This window comes from Zalophus californianus, chromosome 9, assembly GCF_009762305.2.
Source record: "Zalophus californianus isolate mZalCal1 chromosome 9, mZalCal1.pri.v2, whole genome shotgun sequence".
Classification (NCBI taxonomy): Eukaryota; Metazoa; Chordata; class Mammalia; order Carnivora; family Otariidae; genus Zalophus; species Zalophus californianus.
Window position 1 is genome coordinate 63,676,929 of NC_045603.1, and position 13,413 is coordinate 63,690,341.

Consider the following 13,413-nt stretch of genomic DNA (forward strand, 5'->3'; position numbering starts at 1 on the left):
CGGGGAACCTGCCTGCTGTGAGCAACTTGGGCTCCAGCCCCTGCCTCTGCCCTTCCTCCTCAGCGGCCTCATAAGCCCCCCTGCCTCCGCTGCCTCCGGTTCTCTCTCCATCCCTGGGGGGCAGGAACTATTGCCGGTTTGGAGGATCTGGTTATGGGTGAGGATCTGGGAAGAGGTGCCTGGGTAATTCAGCTTCTGCCCACCTAGGGAGCCCGAGAACCCCCCCAAGGCCCCCCTACACCCCGAATGAGTGTTGTCACTGAAATACTTGGCCTGAGGGTCCCAGAGCTGGGGTCACGGACACTTCTCATCTTGGCTTGGCCCCCAACACGTCCTGTAACTTTGAGTTAGTCACACACCCTCTTTGGCCCTTTGCTGCTATGGCTGTAAAAGGAGAAGCCTCGCCTCTGCCCACACCTTCACCCCCTCCCCTCCCTGCGCCTGCCTTGCCGCAAACGGAGCTAACTGGTGAGCAGAGTAGAGCGAGGGAAGGGGAGGGGTTGCCTTGCGTGGGCCTGAGAGGAAGGGACAGGAAACACAGGGGCCAACCCCTTCCCCTACCCTGAGAGGCGCCCTGACAACACTGCCTGGTGGTCTCCCTCTCATCTTGGCCTGGTCATTGGAGACAGTGAGGGGGTTTTGGGGAGACAGAAGAACTCCCTTCCGACTCCGCACCACCACCCCCAGGTGCTGCTCTGGGCCTGCTCTCCCCCTCTTCTATCCTTGCCCTCACTGTGCAGGATATCGTCACGTACTCTGTGATTCAGCCACTATTCAGCTAATTACCAAGGAGTCCCAAACCTCCAAATCCAGCCCAGTCCCAGCTGCTGCACTGCTCAGCTTGATGAGGCCCCAGAGTTGGGCTCCAGGGCGTTGCATTCCCCTAGAATACAATGCAGGGTGCCCCCTGAGCTCTGTAAGGCTCTGCCTGGACCTCTGTTCTGGGCACCAGGAGCCTCTAGCTAAAGGCCTACGGGACATGTCTACCTACATGTCCTATGGGCACCACGAACTCAACCACCCCACCAAACACATCAGCTCCTTCCTTCCTTTTACTAATGGCACCATTCTCCCAGGGCCTCAGCCTCCAAGCCCCATCTCTTCTGACCCCCCTTCTCCCTTTATCCCACATCCAGCCTCTTCCCAAGTTCTGTCAATCCTGCCCCCAGCCGTCTGCCTCTCTCCAGTTTTTTTTGCCACTGGGTTATTTGTCCGATTTTTGAATGATCGTATATGCATGGAGTACTTGTTAAATGCCTGGCTCTGCTCTAAGTGCTTTACCCATACTAACTCGCAGGTTTCATTCTACAGATTTGAGCTGGGGCAGCCTGCTCTGAAGTCTGGGCTCTGGGCTGTCACGAGAGCTCACAGAGTCTGCAAGCTCCTTGCTGCACCTCAGTCTCGCCCTCCTTCAGGCCCTCCCACGTTGCTCCCAGACTGATCCTTTTTCCCTTCTTGTTGAAGAAAAAACGCTTTAATAACAAAAATTGCTGTGGCAGTTTGGTCCTTCTAAAGCATGATTTTTGACCTGCTATTCCCCTGCTCAGAAACCCTTGAAAGTTCCCCCCCACCCCCACTTCTCGTGCTAACAGAATAAAACCCATTCCCTGGGCAAGGGATTCAGGGATGTGACCCCAATAAGCTCCCGGCTCCCCTGGGGAAGCCCTCCCTGTCCCTTGCTCCCCTCAGGTACCCCTCTCTGGTGGGCCTGCCCACGCCTGCTCCTGCCCCAGCACTGCACAGAGGTGAGCTCTGAATGGACCTTTCCTCCTCAAAGAAAGGCTGCATGTCAGAGTCCTTCTTGAGCCACCAAAGCTTCTACCACAGTGAGTCACATGGAAGTAGGCACGACACATGTGGGACTGAGCTGCCTTATGAGGGTGGAAATTAATTATTTCGTTAAACAACATTTGGAGGGGTGCCTGGGTGGCTCAGTCGGTTAAGCATCTGCCTTGGGCTCAGGTTATGATCTGAGGGCCCTGGGACCGAGTCCCACATCGGGCTCCCCCTGTTCTGTGGGGAGCCTGCTTCTCCCTCTCCCTCTCCCTGCTGCTCCTGCTTGTGCTCTCTCTCTGTCAAATAAATTAAAAAAATAAGATCTTTAAACAACATTTGTGGAACCCTTAAGGCTCATGCTAGCAGCTGACACTGAGAGCTTATCAGGTGCTGGGTACCATGTGAAGCGCTCTCTCTATATAATGACTTAATCCCCTCTATAATCTTAGGAAGTCAGTACGATCGCTATCTCCCATTTCACAGATGAGGAAACTGAGGCTCTGAGAGCGGCACTGATTTGTTTGAGTCATACAGCTTCCAAGTAGAGAAGCTGGGATGGGAACCCAGGCCGCCTGACTCTGGAGTCTGTGCTCTTTTTTTTTATTGTTATGTTAATCACCATACATTACATCACTAGTTTTTGATGTATGGAGTCCGTGCTCTTAACACCACACCTTACTGTCTCCAGAGGCCAGAGGCGTGTGAAACAAACATCCCCAACTCCAGGTATTGGCTAAAGACCATGAAATGGGGACATATAGATGACACAAGATAATCGAGTCCCACATCTGAGAAACATCACAGCACTGACAATGTCAAAATGTCTGAGGAATATAGGGATTCTGTATATTGTACTTTGCTCATCCAAACATTTATCGACACCTGATACATCCATGCCAGGTAGTATATTAACGCATGGGCATAGACCCATCAAAGTGCCTCCTTTCGTATAGCTGACATTCTAGTAGAAAGAGAGAGAGAGAGAGACAGAAAGAGGAAGCAAAAATCTAAACAAAAGGTATGTGTCAGAGATGACAATTGCCAAGGAAGGAAAAATAAAGCTGGGTCAAGGAAGAGACTGTCCAATGAGCTGGGTGGGGGTACATTGGCAGCATTACTACTTGTATAGGATCAGGAAGGCCTCCCCAATAAGGTAATGTCTGAGCAGAGCCATGAAGTAAGTGATGGAGTGAGCCATGCAGCAATCTGTAGATATTCCAGGCAGAGGACATAGCAAGCGCAAAGGCCCTGAGCTAACAGCATGCTTAGCCCGTCAAAGAACAGCCAAGAGGCCTGTGCGGCAGGAATGGAGTAAACGGGGAGAGAAGGAGCAAGTGAGAGTCACAAATAAATTCAGGCCTACATAAATCCAGGCTCTGTGTAACACCATATGTCTGGGTAATAGTCACGGTGAGGATTTATTGAGCGCATTCCGCATGCCTAGCATAGTAGTACTCAGTCCTGCGACATAAAAACCTCTAGACAGGATCTCTTAGAATCTACCAGGGAGACAGACAAAGAAACTCCACAGTGCCATGTGACAGGTGCTATGAAACTAGAGAAGAAAACATCTAACCTGGACCAGGGGCCAAGAGGGCTTCCCGGAGGAGGAGGCACTTAAGCTGTCAAACAGGAGAAGAAAACCACTCCAGAAAACAGATTCAGACAGGGGAGCGGCAGGCCAGGCAGCCCTTGGGCCGCAGTGGTGTGGGGTCGGGGTGGGGCCCATGACGACAGTTTGCAGGAGGAAGGGGTTGGGAGAAGGGCTGGGGAGGCCATTGAAAGGACAGGGAGGAGAGGATGGGGGGGGCCTCAGGGTTTTGAGGGCTGAGAGAGCCTCTAGACAGGGAGGCCCAGTTGCATAAGTAAAAGCATGTGGGCAGTTGGTAGCTATGGGAGTTGGGGCACAAAGAGTGAGCAGAGTTGGAATCAAGATTCAGTAATCTACCTGCCCACCCAAGGCCCTGCTTTCTCACCACCCTTAGGTGGGTCTAGCTGGGAGGTGACAGAGAAGCAGGTCAGCGGCCACCCCCGCATCTGGTCTTGGTTTCCCATCCAATCCTATGAGGTTCAGATCCTTCTAGGCAGATCTCTGAGTCCTCACCCTGGGGCAGCCCAAGACACTCCGGTAGGAGGCTGCTCAGTTAATAATAACTCACACACTGATAGCACTCTGTGGTCTTCAGTGTGCTTCCCCTGCCATACCCTGTGTGTCTTACAGTCCATCTGGGAAGGACAGAGCTCCTCCTTTCCGTAGGAGATGCTGCAGCTCAGAGACATTAAGGCCTTGTCAAAGTCACAAGGCCAGTGGGTGATTAAATTGGGAATCCAGCCCAGCTCTTGAGATTGCAAACTCCACAGCGACACTGAGGCAGCTTTGGAAAACAGGGCCTGGTGACGGCCGATTCCCAGGGACAAGCCTGGGAAAGGGGATGGGACGGGCTCCAGAATGGGGGGAAGATGGAGGTGGGGTGATCGAGGCTGAGAGTGGAGGCAGAAAGGGAGCAGTTTGGGGGTGGGGATGGAGGTTGGAGAGGCTTTGAGACAGAACTAGAGGTCTTTCTGGAAAGGTCTGGTCAAATGGTCCAGCAGGGTTGAAAAAAACAGCAGCAGCATCCTCCCACACCAGGCCTCAGTGACAAGGTGGGGCGGGGCCCATTGCTCCCATTTCACAGACTGGAACATGGAGGCAAGAGAGGCGCCCTCATGGCTTGCCCAAAGACCCATAGGAACTAACTCCCTGTTAGAAGCCAGGGAGGGTAGACAAGCCCTGGGAGACTTTCCCCACTCTGCCATGGGTGATGAAACAGAGGAGGAGAGAGGTGGAAATGGAGACAGAAATCTGGGGCCGCATCCAGAGGCGGGGAGGTGGGAGGCTGAAGCTTGGAGAGAGCCTGTCAGCAGCAGAGATGGTGGAGAGATAAGGCCCTGACACCCAGCTCCGGTTACAGGCAGGCAGCATCAGCTGGTCGGGTGTCACGGAGTCCCCGCACCTCCTCCCGCCCTGCGGACCCATCCACTTGGGGCGGCTCTGCAGTGCGCGCTCCCTGGTCCCGGGATGAGGGCACCGGATGGAGGGGACGGGGGAGGCGGCGGTGCGCTGCCTCCTACCCCTGGGCTTGTAAATCCGCAGCGGCCTCCGCAGCAAGCCTCCCGGCCCGCCCCCGACCCCCTCCTCCTCCCGCGCTGGAATGGTACGTTCCGGTCCGCCTGGCCCGGCTGCAGTGGATGTTGCTAGAACCCACGCGGAGGAAGGAAGAGACGCAGGCAGGCTGCGGTGACCCAAGCGGCCGCCCCTGCCTCAGGGACCCCTTCCCGGAGACACGGCACCATGACCCAAGGAAAGGTATCGGCATCTCCCCCACCCCCCACCTGCACCATCCTCCATCCTCCGGCCCCTCCTAAGCAAACTCTCTGGACCGCTATAAGCATCCTCCCCTGGTGCTTGTGCAAAGGTCCTCTGTGGTCCTTGTTGAAGTCAGAGGACCTAAAGGCCCATTTCAAGGAGTGGGTCCAGACTTTTTCCTGCCCAACAGGCCCACCTCCCCTCCCTGCCACCTCAGGGGGCTTTGGCATCTCAGGACCCTTCACAGGTGCCTAGGTTCCCTTAAGGAACCAGCCTGGGTGTCCGGGGTGTGGTGGGGGGAGTGGTGGAGGGCACCTGGGTGAGCCCCAAGAGGCTATGCCTATCCTGCACCCTCCTCTGGTCCAATCCCAATGCCAACCACATTATGCTCATCTTTTGCACCCCCACAGAAACACCCCTCACCCAACTCCCTGTCATTATTCCACATCTGGACACATCCCTTGTAGTTGGGTTGGGGAGGCATTTACCATGGCAACCCTGCATCAGGATGCTCTAATTTTTGTTTTTGTTTTGGCTGGGCATGGGACTAGATGGGACCAGATAAAATGTCTTCTCTTTTTTCCCAGTTTTAGGCCTGAAATGGAGGGGAGGGGCTGGGGCAGAGACTTGGCTTGCCTAGTATGGTTACATAATGTCAACAGCCTGTGGAATTATACAACAACCAGGGCCTGGGGCAAAGGGGGAGGGTCCTCTGGCCCTCTGTTTTGAGGGTGCTAAGGATTGGGCAGAGAAAACAGAAGAGGAACCTCCCCTACACTCCCCCTTCTTTTCTCCAAGATAAGCCTCAGAGCCAATGGCATCCTTCTCTGGGCTCTCAGACCCTCCTCTCTCTGTTTTTAATCTCATGAGACCTCAAAATGATGTCATTGGGTGATACCACCTCCTGCCATTGGGCAGACCTCACTTGGGAATGCCGGATGTGTGTGTGTGTGTGTGTGTGTGTGTGTGTGTGTGTGTGTGTGTGTGTGTATGAGGGCAGGGCCCTGGAGTCTCTGGGGCTGATCAGCAGGGTGGGGGCTGGTGAGGAGGACCTGTTCTGGACAGGGCGGAAGTCAGAGGTGATAATCCATTGCCTGGGTCTGGTGGGGTGAACCAAAGGACCTTGGTTCTGGTGGGCTGAACTGGATTTTCCTGGATGTGACCCTTCTGGTCTGGGTGATGGAGGAGGTCGGGGAGTGGGAGGGCAGCGGTGAGCCAGGGCCCTATTCCCACAGGCCTGGGCTCCGCAAGGCCCTTCCCTAAGGGTATTCACCGTGGTGAAAATGAAGAGCTTCCCCCCCGGCCCCCCCCCACCCCTGCTGATCACCCCCCTCCCCCCAGTCACTTTGCTGACACTGCTCCCTGTCCTGGGATGAGTGCAGTGCATTGCCCTGCCCCCTCTCCCTCTCACCCCCAGCTTTGCTCACAGGCTTTCTGGGGATGGAAAAGAACCCTCCAGTTCAGTGGTCCTTAGGGCTGCATGGAGGCAGAGATCTGGTGCTCGCTCACCTCTGGGCTGCCTCAGCTAGAAGCACCCTGCAAAGAGGGAACTCTGCGGCCTTGCTCTGTGGCCCTTCAGGCTTAACACATTCTTTCTGCAGCCACACCTGACTCCCATTCATTTTCTGAGGTTCAGTCTTTCTGTTGTCAGTTCAGTTTTCATGCCGCCCCTCCCCCGCAGTCTCCCCTGGCTGACAGCGGCATTCAGGGCCCCCCAGCCCCAGCTCCAATCCTCTCACCAAAGCTTACTGGACACCCTGGGGCAGCAAGCAGAGCTGAGTGTGAATAGACTTGAGTTTTCAACCTGCCATGGTACATTTCCCTCTGGGCCTCAGTTTCCTCATCCATAAAATGAAGGAAGGGGCAGAACTAGATGCCTCCTGAGGTCCCTTCTAGCAGTGACAGCCAGTGATTCTGCTCTGGTTTGGGAGAGAAGCTGAGGTTCCAACACACAAGGCCAAAAGAGGACCCTTTACCAAGGACCTCTTGCCCTTCCTCCAGTCCCCATTCTTCTTCGTGTCTCCCCCTCACCCCTCTCTGTTTCCCTGCTCACCCATCCCCACCTGCCTAGTGTCATCTCCCGCCCAACAGAAGGAGACCAGTCCCAGTGGATGGTGCCTGGGCCCTGCAGCCCAATGGTCTATGTGTGGCTCTGTGACCTTGGGCAAGTCATTCTTCCCCTCTGAGCCTCAGTTCCCTCATTTTAAAACAGGGGTCAAAATACAACTAGCAAGGTAGCAGGAAGATTAAGTCAAAGAATCTTTCATTCAATAATATTCTTGAGTGCCTGCTCTGTGCCAGGCCCTTCCCTGGACCCCAGGGAGACAGTGGAATCATACAAATGCATTCTCTGCCCCAGGGACGATGACCGCCAATGGTGGGCTCTCCTGAAAATTTCTCCTTCCTCGGTTTTTATTCCAGCTTCAGAGTGTGCCCTGGGCCAGCCCTGACCCTCCTGGAGCTCAGTTCAACCATCTATAAAAAAAGGGAGAGTCAATCCCCCCACCACAGCTTTATTGGGGTGTAATTGACAAATAGAAATTATACATATTTAAGGTACAAAACTTGATATTTTGATATACATATATATTGTGAAATGATCACCACAATCAAGCTAGTTAACATATCCATCACTTCACATATTTACCTTTCTTTGTGTGTGGTGAGAACTCTTAAGATCCACCCTCTTTAGCAAATTTCAAGTATACAATTCAGTATTGTTAACTAAAATCACCACGCTGTACATTAGATCTCCAGAACTTATTCATCTTGCACAATGGAAACTTTGTGCCCTTTGACCAACATCTTCCCATTTCCCCCACCCCCCAGCCCTTGGCAACCACCATTCTCCTCTGTGCTTCTTTGAGTTTGGCTACTTTTGATTCCCAATATAAATGATACCATGCAGTTTTTGTCCTTCTGTGTCTGACTTATTTCACTTAGCATAACATCCTCCAGATTCACCTATGTTGTTGCAAATGAAGGATTTCCTTCTTCCTTAAGGCTGAATAATATTTCATATCCCGCATACAAGAGGTGTACCCGCACCCTTCCTAGTGCAGGTGAGAAGGTCCCAGAAATTAGGGGCTGGTGAGGAGGATTTGGAAGGCTCCCTTTCACCGGTGACTGTCTCTCTCTGCCTCTACTCCACAGATCTCCGTGGCTAACAAGGCCCCCGGGATGGAGGGGCAGCAGCAGGCCAATGGTGAGAAGAAGGAGACTCCAGCAGTGCCCTCAGCCCCGCCCTCCTATGAGGAGGCCACCTCTGGGGAGGGACTGAAGGCAGGGGCCTTCCCCCCAGCCCCTTCGGCTGTGCCTCTCCACCCCAGCTGGGCCTATGTGGACCCTAGTAAGTCTCTCGGCTCCTGGAGGCAGGAACATTAAGGGGAGTGGTGGGCCCAGATAAAAAAAACCCAGGTAGGAGGAAGTTGCCCATAAATAGATGCATTGTGTGGTTGTTGTATGAGGCTCTGTAGTCAAAGGCTTTGGATTTGGAGGGCTATTCCAAGGGTAGGTCAAGGAGGACTCCATGAAAAGGGAGAAACACAATGTCTGCAGTCACAGTGCTCTTGGATAAGGAAGAGGGATTTTTTTCAAGTCACCAAGCTAGGGCAAATACAGGGGATGGGGGAGGGGGAAACCGGGGGCCATTCTAGAAAGGCTCTCCTCAAAGAAAGGGGTGCATAAAAAGGGTGGGGAGAGTGGACACAGGAAGGGGCAGTATTAAGCTGTGGCTGGCTCCCTGTGAGTGGGGGTGCAGTGTGTTTCCATGTGGGCTGATCTGAAACCTTAGTGGGGACATGTCCCCATGAAGACCCCAGGGCTGTTGGGGGCCAGGGGTCTGAGGATCCCTCCACCCTCACTTTCTTTGTCTCTCTTCCCTTCTCCAAGCCTTTGTTGGGGACAGGAGGACATGATGTGGAGAAGGTGTGTGGATGCCAGCCTCAAAGCCCCTCACGGCCAGGCATAATTCATAGGCAGACTCACCTTGGTGAACGCCAGCTCCTTGCAGACCAAGGATTGCAGCCAGTGTGAGCCCCTCTGTTAGGATGAACAGCTTGTGGGAGCTTTGCCTCAGGGCTAGGAACATACAGCTCCCCACAAGCTATAAGGAAGGGCCCCCTTCAAATCTTCCTCAGCCCCTGCAGCCTCCCTCAGCAGCCCCTCAAACCCACCCACCCACCCACCCACCCCCATCTTATCAACTCCCACCCTCCCCAGCAGAATTCTAGAAGCAATCTCAAGAACAACGCCTCAGACAGAGCCTCTACTCACCAGGAGCGGCCACTGTGGTCCACATCCCTTACCACAAACCCCCTAGGCCCAGAGCCAAGCAGCCCTACCCCACCGTGACCTATTGGAGGGCCAGTGAAGGTCTAGTGTTTGTGGGAAGCCTTCTTACTGCCCCATACCCACAGGACTGATTTCTTTCTCCTCTTCTCCCACTCTGTGGCCTGGCCATTCAGGCTTTGGCAGGGACTATAGACAGAACGTGAAAGAGAAGTGGAATATTAATGGGCAAATATTAAATATCCAGGCCCCAGGTTTGCAGCGGCTTCCCCCTCTCTCCCCTTTCCTCATTTCCCATTTCCAGGTGGCCAAGACTAGCTGCCCTAAGTAATGTTTTCCAGGGAACCGTTGGGGCAGGAAGGAAGCTCATTTTGGTCAACATGTGACAAACATTTCTAAGTGTGGGCCAAGCACTGTGTCCAGCACTCAGCTAAATTTCTGGGGATGCATTGATTTGCAAGACTTGCCCTCACAGACCTGGCTGTATAGACAAGTATGCAATGATAGGGGCCTAGGCAGCTTGCCTAACCTACCCGGCAGTCAGGGAAGACTGCCTGGACCAAGGGGTATCCACATCGAGTCCTGAAGGATGACATGAGTTCGACTGGTGAAGAGAGGGGGAAATGAGTTTTCAGGCTGAAAGAATATGATGTGCAGAGGTCCAGAGGCAAGAAAGCACGTGGCTGAAAAAATATAGTCAGGCTGGAGAAAAGTTAGGAGGGAGGAATGTGCATTGGGGCTGAGGGCTCAGGGGAGGCTGTGGAGGGTAAGATCGTGGAGAAATTGCAGGAAGAGACTATGGGAATTGAAATGACAGTGGACAAGAACAGAGCAGAAGCCTCAGGAACGGCCCAGCTGAGCTGAGGGGTGTAAAGGAGAGGGCAGCACAGTCCCCAACAGGCACAGAGCCGGAGGCTTCCATTTTCATCTAGTTTTGCCCCCATGAGGTGAGTATCACTGACCCATATCATAGAGAAGACTCAGAGATGGCTGGTGACTTGCTCAAGGTCGCACAGCTAGTTAGTCTTAGAGGAAGTTACCCACATGTGGGTCTGTTCGACTGTGGATCCCATGCTCTTCCCAAGGCCTGATAGCTGGGTCCCGAGTTCTGGGAGTAGGCCCCCAAACTTCACCCCCGTCCATACCCTCCTCCTTGCCCTGTCCGGGCTCTCCTTCATCCTCCAATCTTCCCCCTGCCTTGCTTCCCAGCTGGAGTACCAGCAGGTCCTTCCTCCACACTAGTCCCCAGGTCTCACCCCAAGGGCCTCAGAGCAAGCTGGGGCAGGACCTTTGATCCTGGGATGTGCTAGGTGGCCCGGAGAGAGAGGCTGTCCCTCTCTGGTTCTTAGCCACAAGGGAGCCAGCATGTTCAGGGAGGAGAGTGGGGGACATAAGAGGAAAGGGCCATATTTGTTTGGCAGGGCTTGGCCCCAGGGAGCCCCAGCCAGCGTGCAAGAAGGGGAGGGGAGATGACAGTTTATTCTCAGGACTCAGACAGGAGAAGCAGGTGGTGAGAGAGATCTGGGGATGGGATGGGGTTGGGGTGAGACATTTGAGAACGGGGCTAGAGAGAAAGGCTTGCCTGGTCCAGATAGCCACTTTGACAAAAGTCAGCTCTGAGCAGGTGGCCATTGGGAGCAGCATTTAAGTGATGAGCCCTCACGGCCCTCCCCATGTCCATCCAGGCAGCTCCAGTTATGAGAATGGTTTCCCGGCTGGAGACCATGAGCTCTTCACCACCTTCAGTTGGGATGACCAGAAAGTTCGCCGAGTCTTCATCAGAAAGGTAACCACCTCCCGCAATTCTACCAGATGGTGGGGGGGTTAGGTAGGGGGAGTCCCTTGAGAAGACCCTGGCCCATCCCTCTGTCTGCAGATTCCTGCAGAGGCCATCCCTCTCCCCTTCTCCTGCGACCACAGATGACAACACCTGCTGGGAAGTGTGTCCTTAGGTTTCACTCCACTGCCCCATGCTATTCTTAAACTCATTGTCTCACCCTCTCTCCAGATACTTGGGATCCCTTGTCCTGTGGGGGTAGGCTCTGGAACATCTTTGCTCTTCTTTCACCTTGTCCTGGGTCCATTCTGGTGACCCCTAAGGAGAGTGGAGGGTACAGGAGGCAGGTCTGGAGAGGAGACTGAGTCACTGGGAAGCTGGGGTCTCCCTGAGCTTCACTGCGGGGCCAAGTCTCCCTGGCCACAAATGGGGCTCCCCACGCTGAGCAGAACTCCCTCCCACCCCTAGGTCTATACAATCCTGCTGATCCAGCTGCTGGTGACCTTGGGTGTCGTGGCTCTTTTTACCTTCTGGTGAGTTGGCAGTGTGGACCGGGCACCTTCCAGGGCAGCCATGGCGAGGCCAGACTGCTCTTGGAATGTCTGCCTGAAGAGATTTGTGTGGGGGCAGTGGATGCCCTTGTGCTGGGGAGGAACTTCAGGGAGTGCCCACGGAGGAGTCCTCCATTCCCTGGGAGGGTGACCTGGTACCTTCTGGGCCAGCAGGTGTCTGTGAAGCACACATCCTCTTGGATCTTCCAGCCCACAGCCCCACATCTCCCCATCCCAGCCTGGGACTGTGGCTGGGGCTCCCTGTGCCACCAGGGGTGCCTTCCCCCTTTCTTCCTCGCAAGTCCTGTGAACCGTGGGGGGGCAGATGTGGAGATGGAGACAGAGGGCACATTCTGATTCTCCCCCCCTCCTTTCTCCACAGTGACCCCGTTAAGGACTATGTTCAGGCCAACCCAGGATGGTACTGGGCATCCTAGTGAGTATACCCCAGGCCTCCAGGCCCCTTGCCAGAGAACCCTCAGTGGCACAAGGTGGGAAATCTCCCCTGACAGAAATGGCCCCTCTCCACCTCCTCACAAGAGCATGGCCAGGAGGGCCCTTCTCGTGTTTAGATCTGAGGGGGAGGGAAGAAGACAGGAATACATTCTGGTGCTTGCACAAAGAGGGGAGGGTGGGGCTGGGGCCCTGTCTGGAGAGACCCAGACCTTGGCCCCGAGGGAAAGGGGGGCTGGAACACCTTGGCCCACACTAATGATGATGTTGTGACTCTTATCAATGTTTTGTTATTAATGCCTATGAATTATTCATCATAATAGCTACCACTTATAGAGTGCCTAATAAGGGCTGGGCCTTGTTCTGTGTGCTGGATGTACAGTATTGCATTTGAACCTCGAGTCAACTGGGTAGGATTACCTCAGAAAACTTAAGGTTCAGAGAGATTGAGTAATTTGCCCGAGGTCACACAGCTAGTTAGTGGTGGAGCTGGGATTCAAATCCAGGATTCAGGTTGAGGTTTGTGCTCCTCATCACTCTGCTTGGCAGATTCCCTTCTTCTCAAGCCACTTGGCTCCTGCTTGTCCTATGCTTTTTAAGGAACATGGCGGGTAACTTAAGAGAAGAACTTTGATGGTATAGGTGATTCTTGGCCCTCTTATCTGGGCAATGTGGGGTCATTCTGGATAATTCTAGGCCAGAACTACCCTGGGCTCAGAGCAGAACTGCTCTCACCTAAGTCTCCTTCAGCACCGCCTGTGAGCCCAGCCCTGTACTGGCCCCTGGGGTTGCTGGGGGGAAAGCCTCTGGAGGGGAAGGTAGTGAGCAACACAAAGCGGCATGGGTGTGAGCCCGAGATCCCCAAGCCCTCAGTCCACTCCGGGGACTGGAGTGGCTCAAACAAAAGCATAGGAGTGGGACTGCCCATGGTCCATTTGGTAAATAAGGGCCGAGGCTGGCGGAGGACCGGAAGGCTCCCTGTTAGGGAATCTGAGACGCCTGAGAGAGCCGTGGAGCCTTACGGGGTGGAAACTCTGAACGTCTGGCGAGGCGCTGGCCCACTACAGCTGTGCTAGGCCTGCTCTTGGGCGGAGAAATGGTGGAGATGTTTGCTCAGCCTCCTGCACCACCCCAAGTCCAGAACAGTCCAAGAGTGGGCCTTGAATTAACACAAGCCAACCATAAGCTGACAGCAAGGAGCCTCATCCTGGCCTCTGTGG

The 13,413-nt window shown here is 54.3% G+C and overlaps 1 protein-coding gene across 2 annotated transcripts in view; it reads left to right on the forward strand.

Moving 5' to 3' along the window:
• Positions 1 to 4,799: 4,799 nt before the first annotated feature.
• FAIM2 (Fas apoptotic inhibitory molecule 2) overlaps positions 4,800 to 13,413 on the forward strand; it is a 33,441-nt gene continuing 24,827 nt past the window's right edge. Inside the window, exons 1-5 of one of the 2 annotated variants that reach the window (XM_027594979.2) lie at positions 4,800 to 5,122; positions 8,276 to 8,327; positions 11,098 to 11,198; positions 11,658 to 11,722; positions 12,123 to 12,176. In XM_027594979.2, the coding sequence (XP_027450780.2) occupies positions 5,108 to 5,122; positions 8,276 to 8,327; positions 11,098 to 11,198; positions 11,658 to 11,722; positions 12,123 to 12,176 (287 nt within the window). In that variant the 5' untranslated portion in view covers positions 4,800 to 5,107. Of the gene's footprint in view, positions 5,123 to 8,275; positions 8,472 to 11,097; positions 11,199 to 11,657; positions 11,723 to 12,122; positions 12,177 to 13,413 lie in introns of both variants that reach the window. The other variant, XM_027594978.2, reaches the window with a different exon arrangement.